This window comes from Gobio gobio (genome assembly GCF_949357685.1).
Source record: "Gobio gobio genome assembly, chromosome: 18".
NCBI lineage: Eukaryota > Metazoa > Chordata > Actinopteri > Cypriniformes > Gobionidae > Gobio > Gobio gobio.
In genome coordinates, this window is record NC_137111.1 from 355001 (window position 1) to 378974 (window position 23974).

General features: G+C 45.7%; 1 protein-coding gene across 1 annotated transcript in view; it reads right to left on the reverse strand.

Annotated features, from left to right (window-relative positions):
• gtf2a1l (general transcription factor IIA, 1-like) overlaps positions 1 to 23974 on the reverse strand; it is a gene marked incomplete at its 5' end in the record, with an annotated part of 53234 nt that overhangs the window by 2630 nt on the left and 26630 nt on the right. The window contains one exon of the mRNA XM_079842320.1: positions 4302 to 4762. Within this exon, the coding sequence (XP_079698446.1) occupies positions 4302 to 4762 (461 nt within the window). The remainder of the gene's footprint in view (positions 1 to 4301; positions 4763 to 23974) is intronic.

Consider the following 23974-nt stretch of genomic DNA (forward strand, 5'->3'; position numbering starts at 1 on the left):
TTTGCATTTTATTTCATGACATGAGTATTTGATCACCAACCAACCAGTAAGAATTGGGGCTCTCGCAGACCTGTTCTCCTGTTCTCCACTCATTACCTGGATAAAACACACCTGTCCACACACTCAATCAAACAGACTCCAACCTCTCCACAATGGCCAAGACCAGAGCTGTGTAAGGACATCAGGGATGAAATTGTAGACCTGCACAAATACTTGTTCTCCCCACTGTAAAAGCTGCTGTTGTCATTAGAGCATGTAAACCCTTTCAGCAGCGGTCAGATCACACTTAGCTTGCTCTTGTTTTGGTCAGATCACACTTAGCTTGCTCTTGTTTTGGTCAGATCACACTTAGCTTGCTCTTGTTTTGGTCAGATCACACTTAGCTTGCTCTTGTTTTGGTCAGATCACACTTAGCTTGCTCTTGTTTTGGTCAGATCACACTTAGCTTGCTCTTGTTTTGGTCAGATCACACTTAGCTTGCTCTTGTTTTGGTCAGATCACACTTAGCTTGCTCTTGTTTTGGTCAGATCACACTTAGCTTGCTCTTGTTTTGGTCAGATCACACTTAGCTTGCTCTTGTTTTGGTCAGATCACACTTAGCTTGCTCTTGTTTCGGTCAGATCACACTTAGCTTGCTCTTGTTTCGGTCAGATCACACTTAGCTTGCTCTTGTTTCGGTCAGATCACACTTAGCTTGCTCTTGTTTTGGTCAGATCACACTTAGCTTGCTCTTGTTTTGGTCAGATCACACTTAGCTTGCTCTTGTTTCGGTCAGATCACACTTAGCTTGCTCTTGTTTCGGTCAGATCACACTTAGCTTGCTCTTGTTTTGGTCAGATCACACTTAGCTTGCTCTTGTTTCGGTCAGATCACACTTAGCTTGCTCTTGTTTCGGTCAGATCACACTTAGCTTGCTCTTGTTTTGGTCAGATCACACTTAGCTTGCTCTTGTTTTGGTCAGATCACACTTAGCTTGCTCTTGTTTCGGTCAGATCACACTTAGCTTGCTCTTGTTTTGGGGCGTCTCCCATCTCTATATAGAGGCAGAAACTGCTCCACTGTAGGACTTGTATGGCTTAATATAACATAAATGATGTCTCTTACTGAAATATGTAGTAGAAAACCCATGAAAGATCCACATTATTAAAAAATACATTATATATTTGGATAATGGCGGCGCCATTTTGTTTGCGTTCTAGGTTGATGATGTAGAATGGCTGCACTCTGCGATCAACTGGCTCTACCCGCAGCTATTCTTACCACAACACACCTCGAAAAGTGTTTCACAGTTAAACAAAACCAATCAATTGCTTTGTGTTTGCATTTAAAACACACTCAAACACGTGCACACAAACTCTCTCTCACACACACACACACACACCAACAGATCGGCGCGCGCGCGCTCACACACTCACACATCTGAGAGACTTCTGTCTCAATCGAGATTGTGCGCCTGATGAACGACTTTCTTGCAAGAAATAAACAATTGTTAAACCTTTCAAATCTTCTCTGAATCCTAATTACTTTGTAGATACAATAATTTCCACGACAAATGGCGACGAGGTTGGGATATTCCTTAATATAAATACACTCTGAATCTACCTGTTGCCGGGCAGAAGTTTCCTCTTTTACAGTTTCTCTGAACTAGGCTCTTTTCTTAACTAAAGCAGAAACCAAGCAGAACTTAAAGTTCTCTGACTGAAGCTTTACTTAATAAGGCATTGGTTACTGGAAATTATTTGTTAAAGCATGCATTCAAATTTCCATTACATTAAAATGTCCATTACAGCGCGCGCCAACACACACACACACACACACACACACACACACACACACACACACACACATCTGACAGACTGCTCTGTCTCAATGGAGATGTGTTATGGGCTGCCCTCGTCAGTCTGAATCTGAAATCGCCCCCTAAACCCTCATTCACTGACTATGTTAGTCCATTAATATAGTTCACTTGAAGGAGGGAATGAAGACGAGTGAGTGAACTCGGACAGCTGTTGTGTGTACATGGGCTGTACACTCGTTATTGCGCTGTAATGTGAGATTGAATGAGTGCACTCAATAACCACTATGGTTTCGGACACCACTACAAATGGCGGTCCCCTCAAATAGTGCCCTATGTAGGGTATAGGGGGCGATGTCGGATTCAGCCAGGGAGAGAGCTGGGCTGTCGAATCTGAACCAGGTGACAAACTAGGCAAGTCAACCTCGAGTAAAACATTACAGCTGATTGAGTGTGTGTGTGAGCGCACCGCGCCGATCTGTTGGTGTGTGTGTGAGTTTGTGTGCACGTGTGTTTGAGTGTGTTTAAATGCAAACACAAAGCAATTGATGGGTTTTGTTTAACTCTGAAACACTTTTCGAGTTGTGTTGTGGTAAGAATAGCTGTGGGTAGAGCCAGTTGATCGCAGAGTGCAGCCATTCTACATCATCAACCTAGAACGCAAACAAAATGGCGCCGCCCATTGTCCAAATATATAATGGATTTTTGAAATAATGTGGATCTTTCATGGGTTTTCTACTACATATTTCAGTAAGAGACATCATTTATGTTATATTAAGCCATACAAGTCTTAACACCAGGGGATCCCTTTAACACCAGAACCGCCAGGGGGCGCTGTATACCTAAAACAGCCAGCGGGTAAAATTTACCCATGCAGATTATTACTGTATTGATACGGCTAAAAAACTTAATATGTCACTGTATTATGCCACTGTCTTCACAAAGTAATGTCTAGAGTCATGAAATTATTATTTTTAGTAATCAACTATGTTTTCGTCCGGTTGTTTTATGCTATTTTAAGCAGATACACTAATCACTTTTTGGTAACTATAGGCTAAACCAGCCTGCAATGACGACGAGAATTAGATGGAAATAAATACATATTTGGGTAGTGTAATATTATAATAAACTGTCATTAATCCCATATTAAGATAACCCATGTTATTTAAATGACTAAAATACCCTAAATAGACCATGAAGAGCAATAATAATTCACAGCACTGCATAAGATGACAACTTACGATAAGGATAACATACAAATTCAAGCGCACAGTTTGACCTAATTAATTATTCATTTGTATAGTTATATAATTTATAATTTGAATAAGAGAACAATACCAATAAACTTGGGATAATCATGAAAAAAAAAATATTCATTCCATCATATTGGATTTTTTTTTCTTCAGGAAATGGACTTGAATAAATAGCAACACAGTAGCAAACAATACTCGACACAAAATTTCAAAACAAAAATACATAATTAATACTAAGTTTGAACATTTATAAATAGGCTAAAACATCTTTATTTGAGTGTGCGTTGAGTGACTGTTTACAGTAAGCCGACGCGTTGCTCAAACACAGCTCGAAAATAGAGGAATTATATAGTTATATATAATATAGTTATAGTTATAATTATATAGGGGTAAATTTGACCCGCTGGCACTTATAGGTATAAATGCCCCGTTTTTAAATCTGGTTTTATGTAAACAATTTTTAAAGCTCCACTGTGTGATATTTTCACCCATCTAGTGGTGAAAAGGTATATGACCATCCAGTGAATATTAGTTTCTCTTCCTCTCAATTCCGATTTCGTTTTAACTCCTACGGTGGCCGATTTAGTCCAAGATTAACATGGCTTCCAGTTCGACCTCGTCCACATTGGACACGGAGCCATCGAGTGTTAAAACGCCAAAGGCCAAGCTTGAATTTACGGGTATGTCCCTCTTTGGCTGATGTACTTTCAAGATGGAGGGGCAACATGGCGACCCGCATTCGAACCCTCACCCGTATGTGTTTACAATGGCATATTATGAACTTACGAGAATACTTTATTACTTAAAAGAAGTAAATATACATTAATGAGCACATATATTTTTGAAAGAACTAAGTGTTTTTAGCTAAGAATAAACTAAAAAAGTTACACAGTGTAGCTTTAACAACAGGGGATTGTAAATAACACAGTTTTAGTAAAAGTCAGTGACTGGGAGACTTGGGTATTTTATTGGAAATCTGTTATGCACATTTGAAAAACAGCCATGGGTAAAATTTTACCCTGTGGTGGTTCTAGTGTTAAAGCCAGTCGTGTGAACACATGACACATGTTTACTAGCGGGTTTGGGGTCTCGTGTCACAAACACAATGACGTTGTTAGTGATGATTCTCTCTGACCAATCAGTGACCTGCAGCTTTTAGACCTAACCTGAAACCAGTACAGGTGCCAGGAACTGCAGACAGGGTAAAGCCGTGTGCAGGGGCTACAGGTGTGTGTGTGTGTGCTGAAGTGTACCTTAATGTCAGGGCTAGTTTCAGCCAGCGCGTCTGGAAGGGCCAGCGGCTCCTCGGCTGCTCCGCCGGGCTCCTTTAGGGCCGTTTCCATCACAGCCGGGGCGTAGTCGGAGCGCGGCCCCTGCGCTGGCGGAGTGAAGAAGGCCGAGGCGCTCATGTCGATGGGCTGTGGGCTGAACTCGATGCCGTCGAGGTTGAACTCGCTCTGAGGGTCCGAGGCCGAGGGCGAGGGCTTGTCTTCGGGCTGTTGGCAGAGCTGAGGGAGCGGTGGAGGATTCGCCGGGGGCTCAGACGCCGCTGGAGCACATGGGACGGGCACATGGACCGGGATGCTGCGAGCAACGGCCGCGGGAAGAGAAACCGGGTTGGGATTCTGAGCGGGGCGGGTCTGAGCGGGTCGGGTCAGGACATGCTGAGGTCCTCGCGTCACCATTACAGGAACATTGACTTTGTAGAAATGCCCTGAAGTGAGAGAGGAAGAACAGCTTAATATCATATATGCCATTATTTCATCAACACATCAAGTGGTCGGGATTGGGATTCAAAAGTCTTAAGATGGTGCTGTACATAAACATAAAATACAATAACAATAAATACACTCGCCAGAGACACGCCAGAGACACCCCAGAGATACGCTAGAGACACCCCAGAGATACGCTAGAGATACACCAGAGATACACCAGAGATACCCCAGAGATACCCCAGATAACCCAGAGATAACCCAGAGATACCCCAGATATACGCCAGAGACACGCCAGAGACACCCCAGAGATACGCCAGAGACACCCCAGATATATGCCAGAGACACCCCAGAGATACGCCAGAGACACGCCAGAGATACACCAGAGACACCCCAGAGACACCCCAGAGACACCCCAGAGATACGCCAGAGATACGCCAGAGACACCCCAGAGATACACCAGAGATACGCCAGAGATACGCCAGAGACACCCCAGAGACACCCCAGAGACACCCCAGAGATACGCCAGAGATACGCCAGAGACACCCCAGAGATACGCCAGAGACACGCCAGAGATACACCAGAGATACCCCAGAGACACCCCAGAGATATGCCAGAGACACCCCAGAGACACGCCAGAGATACCCCAGAGATATGCCAGAGACACCCCAGAGATATGCCAGAGATACGCCAGAGATACCCCAGAGATACCCCAGAGACACCCCAGAGACACGCCAGAGATACCCCAGAGATATGCCAGAGACACCCCAGAGATATGCCAGAGATACGCCAGAGATACACCAGAGATACCCCAGAGACACCCCAGAGATATGCCAGAGACACCCCAGAGACACGCCAGAGATACCCCAGAGATATGCCAGAGACACCCCAGAGATATGCCAGAGATACGCCAGAGATACCCCAGAGATACGCCAGAGATACGCCAGAGACACCCCAGAGACACGCCAGAGACACCCCAGAGATACGCCAGAGACACCCCAGAGATACCCCAGATACGCCAGAGACACCCCAGAGACACCCCAGAGATACACCAGAGATACACCAGAGATACGCCAGAGACACGCCAGAGACACCCCAGAGATACCCCAGAGATACGCCAGAGACACCCCAGAGATACCCCAGAGATACACCTGAGATACGCCAGAGATAACCCAGAGATACGCCAGAGATACGCCAGAGACACCCCAGAGATGCGCCAGAGACACGCCAGAGACACCCCAGAGATACGCCAGAGATACGCCAGAGACACCCCAGAGATACCCCAGAGATACGCCAGAGATACACCTGAGATACGCCAGAGATACACTAGAGATACGCCAGAGATACACCTGAGATACGCCTGAGATACGCCAGAGATACACCTGAGATACGCCTGAGATACGCCAGAGATACACCTGAGATACGCCAGAGATACACCTGAGATACGCCTGAGATACGCCAGAGATACACCTGAAATACGCCAGAGACACCCCAGAGATACCTCAGTGTCACGGCCCCTCCCCTGCCTTGCAGGGGCGGTTCCTCCTGCAGGCAGAGGAGGGTCGTTGGTGATTGGAGCCACCTGGGCTCAGGGTATTTAAACTGCCTCACTAACCTCTCTCTCTCTGTCTCTCTCTTTGCTCCTCCAGGTATGATCTTGTTTGTGTTTGTTCCTTTGTAGTTTTACTTAGTTTCCACTCAGACATGTTACACACACAGATTCACGCATCCCTGCACTTTACATACACCTTACACTATGACATTTTCACACCTCATTCCATTTTCCTTGTTTATAGTTACTAGTTTTTGGTTTACAATAAAGAACCTCTTTTTGGCCTTTACCTGTTGTTGGTGTCCCCTCATTTTTGCCACAGGCTATGAGCCGGCCTGTGACAAGTGGGGGCTCGTCCATAAGTTAAAGTTTGTTTAGTTTGTTTATCATTGATACGGTTGTTTATTTGTAGTTGGGCAATAGTTTGGCTTATTTGACTATTGTTTGTAGTTAACTTGGGTTAGTAGTTTTGTCAGTTTAGTTCAGATTGCCAGACGTTTTGTTTGAGGGGATACTTTGGTTGGGCCAATATTGTTGGAGAGCGCAGTGAGAGCCATGAGCTCCCTTTTGTTTAGTTAGCTTTGTAGCTAATATGGTTAGCAATTCACTCTGGGCCTTTTCTGGGTTTAACGTCTAGGTAGGAGTCCTCTCCTGTTGAGGCTTATCAGCGAGTGTCAATAAGAGGCTTGTGGTGTTTTTGTTTTAGGTGGCAGTGAACGTGGGTAGAGCTTCCTTTTCCCTTTTCTCCTACATCGGCTCGGGAGCACCTCCGTGGATGTGGGGGGCCGCCAGTTTCTGGTTGTCTTTTCCATTTCCACTGGTTTTGTGTGCATAAAAACCCACCACATGTGACTGCACGAAGACTAGGGGCCAGTTAGTTAGTCGTTTTTGGAGGTTAGTGGGGTGTGGCTCCTGTCCTTAAACCCAGACTGGCAGCAGATGAGTTGTTTTTGGGCATTTGTAATAGTTGTATTGGTTGAGGAAAATGTCTTCCGTTTTGTTAAGGCTCCTTCAGAGTTAGCCTTAGATTTGTGTACTAAGGAGCAGTTAATTGAAATAGCTGAACATTATCAGATTGAGATCGTTGATAAACTTAAAGATACTGTTAAAGCTGTATTAAAGCAAGGTCTAAGGGAAGTAGGTGTTCGTTTGGGTCAGTCTGCTAGTATGGAGGGTGCAAGTTTTCAGGCCAACCCTTCATTAACTTTTGAGCAGCAGAGGGAGCTTTTGCAAATGGAGTTGGAGATAGCACGATTGAAAAATGTCAGTAGACCAGAAGTAGTACCACAGTTTGATGTATCACAGAATCTTCGTTTGTTGCCTAAATTTGATGAGTCGGATCCAGATACATACTTTATTTTATTTGAGCGTATTGCGGGAGCCAGAGCTTGGTCAGATTTGGACAGGACTATGTTGTTGCAATGTGTACTTACAGGTAAAGCACGTGAGGCTTTTTCAGCATTAAGTGTAGCTGACAGTAAAGTTTATGCTACAGTTAAATCAGCAGTTCTGAAGGTCTACAAACTTGTGCCGGAGGCATTTCGTCAACGTTTTCGTTACAGGAAAAAGCTAGATTCACAAACCTATTCTGAGTTTGTTCGTGATTTGATTTCTGCTTTTAATCGGTGGTATACAGCTTCTGATGTTAGCACTTTTGATGGCCTGGCTAACTTGATTGTGCTAGAACAGTTCAAAAATTCTGTGTCTGACCAGGTTGCTACATACATTAATGAACGTAAAGTTAAGTCTCCAAGTGAGGCAGCAGTCCTTGCAGATGAGTACAGACTAACACATAAAAGTCATTTTGAGTCAAATGGTGACATGCACTATACAAATAATTTTACTCCTAGGCATAGTAGGTCACTTTTTTCTGCCGCTTTTCAAAGGCCTCAGCAGAAGTTTGGTTCTGGGGGACATAAAGCACCAGTTAATGAGAATACCTGTCGCTATTGTTTAGTTGAAGGACATTGGAAGAAAGAGTGTCCTCTACTTAGATCGAAAAAGTCAGGTCAAATTAAACCTGCGGTGATGGCAGTTCCTGTTACAGCCTCTGACCACCAGGGTGAGTTTTTTCGACCACTAGTTGAGTTTGGTTCTCAGTCTTCTCACTGTGATTTTTCAGCTTTTATTTCGGATGGTGTAGTGTCGCTGGTAGATGGAAACCAAAATGTTCCAATTAAAATCTTAAGAGACACTGGAGCTTTAGATTCTTTTATTCTGGAATCTGTTTTGCAGTTCTCTAAGGAGTCTGATACTGGCAGTTGTGTAATGGTATGTGGCATGGGTTTAGTTCCATTCTCTTCTCCTCTACATAAAGTTACCCTAAAATGTGGTCTGGTAGAGGGTGATGTAGCTGTTGGGGTTAGACCCCAGTTGCCAGTAGAGGGAGTCCACATGATTTTGGGGAATGACTTGGCAGGTAGTAAGGTGTGGGCAGCTGGCAAACCAAACCTCTTTGAGAAGCAACCTTCAGTGCCCCCTGCAAGTGTATCTCCAGATTGCAGTAGTGTGTCTCCTGAGGTATTTCCAGTGTGTGCTGTTACCCGCTCTACCGCTCTGAGGGAGGTTGAGAGTAAGCCAGAAAGTCTTGAGTTGCCTGTTAAACTCCAGATAGAACAGTTGACTAGTTCTAGAGATTCATTGATGGCTGAGCAAAAGGCCGATACTACTTTGGCTGATCTATTTGATAAAGTTGTTCCTGATTCAGTGGTGAGGAATAGTGCTCAGTGCTATTTTCTTTTGGATGGGCTGTTGGTCAGGAAATGGATTCCATACTGTGATCAGGGTCTAGGAGAACCAGTTTTTCAAGTAGTTGTACCTACTACGTTGCGAAATAAAGTGTTGCAAACTTCACATGGTGATGTGGCAGGTCATATGGGTGTTCGTAAAACTTATGATCGCATACTCCGTTATTTTGTCTGGCCACGTTTGAAGCGGGATGTAGCTCAGTTTATTAAAACTTGTCATACGTGTCAGTGCACAAGCAAGCCAAATGACTTAGTGTTGGGTCACCGGTTGTGTGGGTCGCTAGCAGTGCTTCAGGATGGTGGTTTGCCTGAGGAACCACCTCGGAACCTTATTGACTATGTAAACGGTTTTAGGCTGAAGTTGTATAGGGCTGGTGAACTGGCGAAAGGAAAACTAGAATGTTCTCAAAAGAAAATGAAAACGAAATATGACAGACAGGTTGAGCTGTGTGAGTTTAGTCCCGGTGAACGTGTACTCGCTCTTTTGCCTCTTGTAAGTTCACCTTTTCAGGAAAAATACTCTGGTCCTTTTACTGTGTTGCGCAAAGTGTCAGATATGAACTATCTTCTTGAAATCCCTGGTTATAGGAAGTCCTCTAAATTGTGCCATGTGAACCTGTTAAAAGGTTATCATTCCCGTGATCTAAGTAAAGTGGAGGGCACTCCAGTAGTGAGGTCCGCATTGACTGCTGCTCCAATCACTGCATCTTGTGGCTTTAACTTGGTGGATGGGGGAGAAGAGGATGTAGATATGGTTTCAGAGGAGGTCTTACAAGGTCGTTTGAAAAACTCCCAGACTTTGCAAAACCTTGGGGTTTTGATAGATCCGTTAGACTCTGAAAAACGTGAGAAATTGGTAGCGTTTATTAGAAGTTACCCTGGTTTGTTTTCTAACACCCCTTTGCAAACCCATTTAATTGAGCATGACATGGACATCGGAGATGCTAGGCCTATCCAACGGAGATTCTATTGTGTATCTGAGGAGAAGAGACTGCGATTGGAAACCGAGATGCAGTGGTGCAGGTGCAGTAGAGTCCAAGCCTTGTTCGAAAGACTGGTTTGGGCCAGGTTGACTATCAATTTGGCAAAGTGTGAGTTTGCTAAAGCTACAGTCACATACCTAGGCAAGGTTGTGGGGCTGGGTTTTGTCTGTCCCGTGGAGGCCAAGGTCCAGGCTGTGAAGCAGTTTCTGCAGCCCTCTACAAAGAGAGAATTGATGCGCTTCCTAGGAGTGGTGGGGTACAACCGTGTTTTCTGTAAAAACTTAAACACTGACCAATCTGTTGATGGCCAAGGCTGCATTTATCTGGTCCACCCAGTGTCAAGAGGTATTTAGGAGGCTTTGGGGCTCATTTGGACTCTACAGCACTTTGAAGTCTATGTTGGTTTGACCCCTCTGTGTTCACTGACCACAACCCACTCATTTTTCTGAAGTCCTTGCAAAATCCTAACCAGCGCGTTGGGCTTTGTTCCTGCAACCATTCAACCTTGATATTAGACACATTAGTGGCAAGGATAATATCATTGCTGATGCCCTGTCCCGTGCTCCTTTAACCTAGGTTGTATCTTTTCTCTCCGCTGACAGCTGGCTGTCTGCCTGCTCTTTCTCTTAAATTGCTCCCTAGGTACCAGGGTTGCTGAGGTGGAGGGTCGGACAGTCAGAGGACCCGCGGTCCTGTGCTGATCAGCTTGCAGGGCTCTTTACATCCATATTTAACGAGTCCCTTGCTACATCTGTTGTCCCCACCTCCTTCAAACGATCCTCCATCATCCCTGTACCTAAGATCAGTAAACCCTCTTGCCTAAATGACTATCGTCCAGTGGCTCTCACATCTTTAGTCATGAAGGTCTTTGAGAGACTCATTAAAAACAACATTTGCTCCTCCATTCCTGACACTTTGGACCCTCTTCAGTTTGCCTATCGTCCCAATAGATCGACTGAAGATGCCATTTCTCACGTCCTTCACTCCTGCCTCACTCACATCGACAGCAAAAGTGGGAACTATGTCAGGCTGCTATTTATTGACTATAGCTCAGCCTTTAACACCATAGTTCCCATTAAGCTAACACACAAACTCCTGGATCTAGGCCTGAATTCTTCTCTCTGCCTCTGGATTGAAGATTTCCTCACTGGCAGACCCCAGGCGGTGAGAGTAGGCCAGTTCACCTCCACCTCCATCACCCTGAGTGTTGGAGCTCCACAGGGCTGTGTGCTGAGTCCCCTGCTCTACTCTCTCTACACCCATGACTGTTTGTCCACACACAGCTCCACCTCGATCATCAAGTTTGCTGATGATACTGTTGTCCTGGGTCTCATCTCCAACAACAATGAGACGGCATACTTGGACGAAGTGGAGCAACTGACATCATGGTGCCAGGACAACTGTCTCTCTCTGAATGTTAACAAGACCAAAGAACTGATTGTGGACTTCAGGAAGAGACAGCATCGGTCATACTCCCCTCTCATGATCAGCGGGACACCGGTAGAGAGAGTGAGCAGCTTCAAATACCTGGGTGTGAACATCTCCGAGGATCTGACCTGGACTACACACATCCAGACACAGGTGAAAAAAGCCAGGCAAAGACTGTACCACCTGCGCCAGCTGAGGAAATTCAGGGTTTCACCAGCCATCCTGAAAACTTTCTATCGAGGGGCGATAGAAAGTGTCCTGACTCAGTGCATCACAGCGTGGTACGGGAACAGCACCAGTCACGATTGCAAAGCCCTGCAAAGAGTGGTGCGCTTATCCGAGCGCATCTCAGGCTCAGCTCTCCCGTCTCTGCAGGACATCTACACCAAACGCTGCAGAGGTAGAGCTACTAAAATCATCAGAGACATTAATCACCCTGCAAACTCTCACTTCGTGTCCAAGATGGCGCCAGTGTGTCTGTCGGCTTGCCGTCTGTCCCGTCAGCTTTTAAATACCAGATCGCCGTTCTGCCTATCTGGGGTTTTTATACTGATATTAATACATTATGTTGATGCTCTTATAACGTATGATCGTCAAATATTGCTGCACATCAGAAGTTCTTTGGAGACTCGATCTAGAGCCTGCTCCATCACGCATGATTTCTACTCTACGTTCTCTCATCCCTCGGCGGCGTGTGTTCGCCGGCTACCGTGTTGTATCATCCACCAGCGGAAACGTCGCAGAAAGAGGGGAATTCGCGGAGGTATCCGGGTGAGGATTAGGAGAGAATTTTGCCAGGTACAATCCTCCTCCTGCTCTTCCACACTGCTCACTGGCCATAATCATGGTCTTTACCTGTCCCGGCGTTCGTGGGACGCGAGGTACGCCTGTCACCTGCCTATCGTCCCGGATCAGAACCGGTCACCTGATTGCGCTCCTGCGAGACTGCGCGTCCAGAGTAGAGGTGTGAATCTCAATAACATTCATCCACTGAAGTATGTTCGACATTCACAGATACAAACTGTTCACTATCACGTAAAAATGGCCCTGATTAATGCCAGGTCTGTGTCTAATAAGACGTTTATACTGAATGACTTTTTTACCCGCCGTGGCCTGGATGTTTTATTTCTAACGGAAACATGGGCTGGAACTGACGAGTCATCAATCTTTGGAGAACTTTGTCCATCAAACTGTTGCTTTATTAGCACTCCAAGATGTGCGGGTAGAGGAGGTGGGGTGGCCATGGTTTTTAGTAATCAGTTTAAAATACGGACAGTCTCTGCTGGAAACTTTTCTACATTTGAAGCGCAATGTGTACTAATAGAATCTGCTGCAACTCCGTTAGTATGTGTCTTGGTCTACAGGCCTCCAAAGCCAGATAAAGACTTTATAAATGAGTTTTCTGACTTCATATCTCATTTCATTGCATCATATGATCGTTTGCTAATTTTGGGTGATTTTAATATTCACGTCTGCTGTCCTGGAAAGCCTATGGTCACTGAGTTTAATTATGTCCTGGACTCTTTTGGTTTTATTCAGCATGTGGATAAGTCTACACATGTACTTGGACATACTCTTGACCTTATCATGTCATATGGGTTTTCTATTGATAATATAAACATTGAAGATGCAAGTTTTTCAGATCACAAGCCTGTTGTATTCAATGCTATACTATCTAGCTCTATGTGTACTGCTAAAACTGCGGGTTTTTATTCTCGTTGTTTTAATTCTCTCACTGCAAATCAGTTTTCTGACATGTATCATAGTAATGATGTTTCAACAGCAATTTCAGTTGCTGCTGAGCATTCTTCAAGTCCAGAAAATTTAATTTCTCTTTTTAATTCTTCATGCTCTGATATTTTGGATTTGATAGCACCACTTAAATATAAATGCCCAAAATTTAAACCACAACCATGGTTGGATGACTCCACTCGTTCGCTTAGACAAATTTGTCGGAAAGCAGAGAGGAGATGGAAAAAAGATCATCTTGTGGTTTCATTTGAAATCTTTAAAAACTGCTTGGAAAATTTTCAGAAAGCAGCTAAAAAAGCAAGAGCTAAATATTTCTCTGATATTATTAGTAAATATTCTCATACCCCTAAAATCTTGTTCAGCACTATAAATTCAATTATTAATCCTCGCATCTCTAATGAAGTTGAACCATCTCTTGATATCTGTGAGAGATTTTTGAGTTTTTTTTACTGAAAAGATTGATAGTATTAGATCAGCCCTCAGCCCTTTCCATTCTATTATTCTGCTTGACAGTCCAGTTAACACAGCTACTTTCAATAGTTTTCAGCCAGTGTCTCTTTCTGATCTGAGGAACTTAGTGATGCAGATGAAATCTACAACATCACCCCATGATGTTGTTCCTTCCAACATCATTAAAGGTTCTTTTGAGACTATTGGTCCTACCATTCAAGTGATAATTAATTCTTGCTTAGTCTCTGCTATTGTTCCAGCATTTTTAAAGCATGCAGTTGTCCAGCCGTTGCTTAAAAAGCCCAATGATGATGTAAGGCGTTTTAATAATTATCGTCCTATCTCAAAATTGCCATTTCTTTCAAAAATTTTGGAAAAAGTTGTCCTATCACAGTTACTACCTTTTTTGGATTCAACTCAGGTACTTGAACCATTTCAATCAGGTTTTACTACTCATCACAGCACTGAAACAGCTTTGTTAAAAGTCATGAATGATTTGTTACTTGCAGTTGATACTGGTGAAAATGCAGTTTTAATTTTACTGGATCTGAGCGCTGCTTTTGACACGGTGGATCACAATATCCTTCTGTCACGTCTTGAACAGTGGGTAGGTGTTAAGGATACAGCACTACTGTGGTTTGAGTCGTATCTTAGGTCCAGGACTTTCTCTGTGGCTATTGGCCAGTTTTCCTCTTCATCTGTCCCTCTGTCTTGTGGGGTTCCTCAAGGGTCCATTCTGGGGCCATTACTCTTTAACTTATATATGCTTCCACTTGGAAATATAATTAGGAAATATAAGATTTCTTTTCATTTCTATGCTGATGATTCCCAGCTGTACCTTCCGTTGAAATCTAAACATTCTCTGCAGCCTCTCTTGGACTGTCTTGAGGATATTAAATGCTGGATGGCAAATAACTTCCTCCAGCTTAACAATGAGAAAACTGAGGTGATTATATTTGGTCCCTCCAAAACCAGAAACTCTATAGTTAGTCACTTAGATAATCTCACTCCATATGTTAAGTCACATGCAAAAAATTTAGGTTTTATTTTTGATTCTGAGCTTTGTCTTGAAAAACAAATTAGCTCAGTTGTAAAAAACAGCTACTATCAATTGAGAATCATTTCCAGACTTAAATCGACTCTTTCCTTTCAAGATTTGGAGAAAGTTATTCATGCATTTATTACATCACGGCTGGACTATTGTAATTCTTTATACCATGGTCTTCCTCAATCTTCGTTGGCACGTTTACAGATGGTTCAGAATGCAGCAGCCAGACTGTTAACTTGTACAAAAAAACGTGATCATATCACTCCAGTCTTAGCTTCTCTTCACTGGCTTCCCGTTTATTTTAGAATTCAATTCAAAATTCTGCTGATTGTTTTCAAAGCTCTTAACGGACAAGCCCCATCTTACATCTCCGATCTTGTTCATTTGAATTCAGCTCCTAAGTCCCTCAGATCAGCCAATAAAGCTCTCTTATATGTCCCACGTTCACGACTTAAAACGAAAGGTGATAGAGCCTTTGCAGTTGCTGCTCCACGATTATGGAATCAGTTGCCACCCGACATTAAGAGTGCTCCTTCTGTTTCTGTTTTTAAATCTAGACTTAAGACATATCTCTACATTTTAGCATTTCCTGCTTATTAAATTATGGATTAGTAATGTTTTCTTGTTTTTTCTTACTCTAATTTTGACTGTTAATTTTATTATTATTTTTATTTTATCTTTATTGTATTTTATGATTGTGTTGTACAGCACTTTGGTCAGTGTAAGCTGAATTTAAATGTGCTTTATAAATAAATTTACTTACTTACTTACTTACTTCACCCTGCTGCCATCTGGTAAGCGCTTCCGTAGCCTGATGGCAAAGACTGAAAGACTCAGGAGGAGTTTCTTCCCCCAGGCCATCAGACTCCTGAACTCAGTCACGTGACTTCACTTCACCCCGCACACGCATAAACATCCAGTTTAAACATTAACATTCACATACTGCCATTGCACTGCACTTTACGTTCCTATTGTTACTGTGTAACAACCTGTAATAAACCTGTTTGCACATCATACTCCTGTTTGCACATTATACTCCGATTTGCAATTATACCTATTGCATGCACATCATACTTCTCTATATATAAATATATATATATATTTTATGTTAACCACTTACTTTTAAGTCTACAGTTTATCTCACTTATCATATCCACTTACTTTATATTTTATATTTTTATTTTATATTTTTTATTTTTATCTTATTTCCTATTTTTATCTTACTTGATTTATTTATAACTCTACTTATGTTAATACTTTTTATTCTAATTTTATTCTATTTCTATTTTAATTTCCCTTGTGTTCTTGTAACTGTTATTTGCACTGTCCATGGAGCGGACCTGTTTACATTTCACTGCCAGTTGTATATTGTGTATATAACTGTGTATGTGACAAATAAAACTCTTGAATCTTGAATCTTGACCGCTAGGAGCCGGGACTGGATGTTTTTTGGGGTTTTTTCCTTTGGGGATCTTTTTGAGATGTTTCAAAAATGTTGGGCCAATTTTTGGGCTGAGGGTGGGACCCTCATTTTAAGGAGGGGGGTGTCACGGCCCCTCCCCTGCCTTGCAGGGGCGGTTCCTCCTGCAGGCAGAGGAGGGTCGTTGGTGATTGGAGCAACCTGGGCTCAGGGTATTTAAACTGCCTCACTAACCTCTCTCTCTGTGTCTCTCTCTTTGCTCCTCCAGGTATGATCTTGTTTGTGTTTGTTCCTTTGTAGTTTTACTTAGTTTCCACTCAGACATGTTACACACACAGATTCACGCATCCCTGCACTTTACATACACCTTACACTATGACATTTTCACACCTCATTCCATTTTCCTTGTTTATAGTTACTAGTTTTTGGTTTACAATAAAGAACCTCTTTTTGGCCTTTACCTGTTGTTGGTGTCCCCTCATTTTTGCCACAGGCTATGAGCCGGCCTGTGACACCGGAGATACGCCAGAGATACACCAGAGATACACTAGAGATACACCAGAGATACACCAGAGATACACCTGAGATACGCCTGAGATACGCCAGAGATACATCTGAGATACGCCAGAGATACACCAGAGATACATCTGAGATACGCCAGAGATACACCAGAGATACGCCTGAGATACGCCAGAGATACACCTGAGATACACCTGAGATACGCCTGAGATACGCCAGAGATACATCTGAGATACGCCAGAGATACACCAGAGATACGCCTGAGATACGCCAGAGATACACCAGAGATACACCTGAGATCCGCCTGAGATACGCCAGAGATACATCTGAGATACGCCAGAGATACACCTGAGATACGCCTGAGATACGCCTGAGATACGCCAGAGATACACCTGAGATACACCTGAGATACACTTGAGATACACCTGAGATACGCCAGAGACACCCCAGAGACACCCCAGAGATACCCCAGAGATACACCAGAGATACCCCAGAGATACGCTAGAGATACACCTGAGATACGCCTGAGATACGCCTGAGATACGCCAGAGATACACCAGAGATACGCCTGAGATACGCCTGAGATACGCCAGAGATACACCAGAGATACACCTGAGATACGCCTGAGATACGCCAGAGATACATCTGAGATACGCCAGAGATACACCAGAGATACGCCTGAGATACGCCTGAGATACGCCAGAGATACACCAGAGATACACCTGAGATACGCCTGAGATACGCCAGAGATACATCTGAGATACGCCAGAGATACACCTGAGATACGCCTGAGATACGCCAGAGATACGCCAGAGATACACCTGAGATACACCTGAGATACACCTGAGATACACCTGAGATACGCCAGAGACACCCCAGAGACACCCCAGAGACACCCCAGAGATACCCCAGAGATACCCCAGAGATACACCAGAGATACGCTAGAGATACACCTGAGATACGCCAGAGATACACTAGAGATACGCCAGAGATACACCTGAGATACGCCTGAGATACGCCTGAGATACGCCTGAGATACACCTGAGATACGCCAGAGATACACCAGAGACACCCCAGAGATACCCCAGAGATACGCCAGAGATACACCAGAGATACACTAGAGATACACCAGAGATACACCTGAGATACGCCTGAGATACACCTGAGATACGCCAGAGATACGCCAGAGATACCCCAGAGACACCCCAGAGACACCCCAGAGACACCCCAGAGATACCCCAGAGATACACCAGAGATACACTAGAGATACACCAGAGATACACCTGAGATACGCCAGAGATACACTAGAGATACACCAGAGATACACCTGAGATACGCCTGAGATACGCCAGAGATACACCTGAGATACACCTGAGATACGCCAGAGACACCCCAGAGACACCCCAGAGATACCCCAGAGATACGCCAAAGATACCCCAGATACCCCAGAGATAACCCAGAGATACGCCAGACACGCCAGAGACACCCCAGAGATACGCCAGAGATAACCCAGAGATACCCCAGAGATACGCCAGAGACACGCCAGAGACACCCCAGACACCCCAGAGACACCCCAGAGATACGCCAGAGATAACCCAGAGATACGCCAGAGACACCCCAGAGACACGCCAGAGATACGCCAGAGATACGCCAGAGATACCCCAGAGATAACCCAGAGATAACCCAGAGATAACCCAGAGATACCCCAGAGATACCCCAGAGATAACCCAGAGACACGCCAGAGACACGCCAGAGACACGCCAGAGATACCCCAGAGATACCCCAGAGATACCCCAGAGACACGCCAGAGACACGCCAGAGACACGCCAGAGACACGCCAGAGATACGCCAGAGATACCCCAGAGATACCCCAGAGATACCCCAGAGATAACCCAGAGATAACCCAGAGATACACTAGAGATACACCAGAGATACACCTGAGATACGCCAGAGATACACTAGAGATACACCAGAGATACACCTGAGATACGCCTGAGATACGCCAGAGATACACCTGAGATACACCTGAGATACGCCAGAGACACCCCAGAGACACCCCAGAGATACCCCAGAGATAACCCAGAGATACGCCAGACACACCCCAGAGATACGCCAGAAATAACCCAGAGATACCCCAGAGATACGCCAGAGACACCCCAGAGATACGCCAGAGATACGCCAGAGATACGCCAGAGATACCCCAGAGATAACCCAGATAACCCAGAGATAACCCAGAGATAACCCAGAGATACCCCAGAGATACCCCAGAGATAACCCAGAGACACGCCAGAGATACACCTGAGATACGCCAGAGATACGCCAGAGATACGCCTGAGATACGCCAGAGATACGCCAGAGATACGCCAGAGATACGCCAGAGATACACCTGAGATACGCCAGAGATACGCCAGAGATACGCCTGAGATACGCCAGAGATACACCAGAGATACACCGGAGATACACCGGAGATACCCCAGAGATACACCTGAGATACACCTGAGATACACCTGAGATACACCAGAGATACACCAGAGATACGCCAGAGATACGCCAGAGATACACCTGAGATACACCAGAGATACACCAGAGATACACCAGAGATACGCCAGAGATACACCAGAGATACACCAGAGATACACCAGAGATACGCCAGAGATACACCTGAGATACACCTGAGATACACCAGAGATACACCAGAGATACACCAGAGATACGCCAGAGATACGCCAGAGATACGCCAGAGATACCCCAGAGATACGCCAGAGATACACCAGAGATACGCCAGAGATACGCCAGAGATACGCCAGAGATACCTCAGAGATACGCCAGAGATACACCAGCGATACACCAGAGATACACCAGAGATACACCTGAGATCCACCAGAGATACACCAGAGATACACCTGAGATACACCAGAGATACACCAGAGATACACCAGAGATACACCAGAGATACACCTGAGATACGCCAGAAATACACCTGAGATACACCAGAGATACACCAGAGATACACCAGAGATACGCCAGAGATACGCCTGAGATACGCCAGAGATACACCTGAGATACACCTGAGATACACCAGAGATACGCCTGAGATACGCCAGAGATACGCCAGAGATACGCCAGAGATACGCCAGAGATACGCCAGAGATACACCAGAGATACCCCAGAGATACCCCAGAGATACGCCAGAGATACACCTGAGATACACAAGAGATACCCCAGAGATACGCCAGAGATACGCCAGAGATACACTAGATACGCCAGAGATACACCTGAGATACACCAGAGATACACCAGAGATACACCTGAGATACACCTGAGATACACCTGAGATACACCTGAGATACGCCAGAGATACATCTGAGATACACCTGAGATACACCTGAGATACGCCAGAGATACACCTGAGATACACCTGAGATACGCCAGAGATACGCCAGAGATACGCCAGAGATACACCTGAGATACACCAGAGATACGCCTGAGATACACCAGAGATACCCCAGAGATACCCCAGAGATACGCCTGAGATACACCTGAGATACGCCAGAGATACACCAGAGATACCCCAGAGATACACCTGAGATACGCCTGAGATACGCCTGAGATACGCCAGAGATACGCCAGAGATACGCCAGAGATACGCCAGAGATACGCCAGAGATACACCTGAGATACACCTGAGATACGCCAGAGATACACCTGAGATACGCCAGAGATACGCCAGAGATACACCTGAGATACGCCAGAGATACGCCAGAGATACGCCAGAGATACGCCAGAGATACGCCAGAGATACACCTGAGATACGCCAGAGATACGCCAGAGATACGCCAGAGATACGCCAGAGATACGCCAGAGATACACCAGAGATACACCAGAGATACGCCAGAGATACACCTGAGATACACCAGAGATACACCAGAGATACGCCAGAGATACGCCAGAGATACACCAGAGATACACCTGAGATACACCTGAGATACACCTGAGATACGCCAGAGATACGCCAGAGATACACCTGAGATACGCCAGAGATACGCCAGAGATACGCCAGAGATACGCCAGAGAAACACCAGAGATACGCCAGAGATACACCTGAGATACGCCAGAGATACGCCAGAGATACACCAGAGATACGCCAGAGATACACCAGAGATACACCTGAGATACACCTGAGATACACCTGAGATACGCCAGAGATACGCCAGAGATACACCAGAGATACCCCAGAGATACACCTGAGATACGCCAGAGATACACCAGAGATACACCTGAGATACGCCAGAGATACGCCAGAGATACGCCAGAGATACACCAGAGATACGCCAGAGATACACCTGAGATACCCCAGAGATACACCTGAGATACACCTGAGATACGCCAGAGATACACCAGAGATACACCAGAGATACACCAGAGATACACCTGAGATACGCCAGACATACGCCAGAGATACACCAGAGATACACCTGAGATACACCTGAGATACGCCTGAGATACACCTGAGATACGCCAGAGATGCACCAGAGATGCACCAGAGATACGCCAGAGATACACCTGAGATACGCCAGAGATACGCCAGAGATACGCCAGAGATACGCCAGAGATATGCCAGAGATACACCAGAGATACGCCAGAGATACGCCAGAGATACGCCTGAGATACGCCAGAGATACACCAGAGATACACCTGAGATACGCCTGAGATACGCCAGAGATACATCTGAGATACGCCAGAGATACACCAGAGATACGCCTGAGATACGCCTGAGATACGCCAGAGATACACCAGAGATACACCTGAGATACGCCTGAGATACGCCAGAGATACATCTGAGATACGCCAGAGATACACCTGAGATACGCCTGAGATACGCCAGAGATACGCCAGAGATACACCTGAGATACACCTGAGATACACCTGAGATACACCTGAGATACGCCAGAGACACCCCAGAGACACCCCAGAGACACCCCAGAGATACCCCAGAGATACCCCAGAGATACACCAGAGATACGCTAGAGATACACCTGAGATACGCCAGAGATACACTAGAGATACGCCAGAGATACACCTGAGATACGCCTGAGATACGCCTGAGATACGCCTGAGATACACCTGAGATACGCCAGAGATACACCAGAGACACCCCAGAGATACCCCAGAGATACGCCAGAGATACACCAGAGATACACTAGAGATACACCAGAGATACACCTGAGATACGCCTGAGATACACCTGAGATACGCCAGAGATACGCCAGAGATACCCCAGAGACACCCCAGAGACACCCCAGAGACACCCCAGAGATACCCCAGAGATACACCAGAGATACACTAGAGATACACCAGAGATACACCTGAGATACGCCAGAGATACACTAGAGATACACCAGAGATACACCTGAGATACGCCTGAGATACGCCAGAGATACACCTGAGATACACCTGAGATACGCCAGAGACACCCCAGAGACACCCCAGAGATACCCCAGAGATACGCCAAAGATACCCCAGATACCCCAGAGATAACCCAGAGATACGCCAGACACGCCAGAGACACCCCAGAGATACGCCAGAGATAACCCAGAGATACCCCAGAGATACGCCAGAGACACGCCAGAGACACCCCAGACACCCCAGAGACACCCCAGAGATACGCCAGAGATAACCCAGAGATACGCCAGAGACACCCCAGAGACACGCCAGAGATACGCCAGAGATACGCCAGAGATACCCCAGAGATAACCCAGAGATAACCCAGAGATAACCCAGAGATACCCCAGAGATACCCCAGAGATAACCCAGAGACACGCCAGAGACACGCCAGAGACACGCCAGAGATACCCCAGAGATACCCCAGAGATAACCCAGAGACACGCCAGAGACACGCCAGAGACACGCCAGAGATACGCCAGAGATACCCCAGAGATACCCCAGAGATACCCCAGAGATAACCCAGAGATAACCCAGAGATACACTAGAGATACACCAGAGATACACCTGAGATACGCCAGAGATACACTAGAGATACACCAGAGATACACCTGAGATACGCCTGAGATACGCCAGAGATACACCTGAGATACACCTGAGATACGCCAGAGACACCCCAGAGACACCCCAGAGATACCCCAGAGATAACCCAGAGATACGCCAGACACACCCCAGAGATACGCCAGAAATAACCCAGAGATACCCCAGAGATACGCCAGAGACACCCCAGAGATACGCCAGAGATACGCCAGAGATACGCCAGAGATACCCCAGAGATAACCCAGATAACCCAGAGATAACCCAGAGATAACCCAGAGATACCCCAGAGATACCCCAGAGATAACCCAGAGACACGCCAGAGATACACCTGAGATACGCCAGAGATACGCCAGAGATACGCCTGAGATACGCCAGAGATACGCCAGAGATACGCCAGAGATACGCCAGAGATACACCTGAGATACGCCAGAGATACGCCAGAGATACGCCTGAGATACGCCAGAGATACACCAGAGATACACCAGAGATACACCTGAGATCCACCAGAGATACACCAGAGATACACCTGAGATACACCAGAGATACACCAGAGATACACCAGAGATACACCAGAGATACACCTGAGATACGCCAGAAATACACCTGAGATACACCAGAGATACACCAGAGATACACCAGAGATACGCCAGAGATACGCCTGAGATACGCCAGAGATACACCTGAGATACACCTGAGATACACCAGAGATACGCCTGAGATACGCCAGAGATACGCCAGAGATACGCCAGAGATACGCCAGAGATACGCCAGAGATACACCAGAGATACCCCAGAGATACCCCAGAGATACGCCAGAGATACACCTGAGATACACAAGAGATACCCCAGAGATACGCCAGAGATACGCCAGAGATACACTAGATACGCCAGAGATACACCTGAGATACACCAGAGATACACCAGAGATACACCTGAGATACACCTGAGATACACCTGAGATACACCTGAGATACGCCAGAGATACATCTGAGATACACCTGAGATACACCTGAGATACGCCAGAGATACACCTGAGATACACCTGAGATACGCCAGAGATACGCCAGAGATACGCCAGAGATACACCTGAGATACACCAGAGATACGCCTGAGATACACCAGAGATACCCCAGAGATACCCCAGAGATACGCCTGAGATACACCTGAGATACGCCAGAGATACACCAGAGATACCCCAGAGATACACCTGAGATACGCCTGAGATACGCCTGAGATACGCCAGAGATACGCCAGAGATACGCCAGAGATACGCCA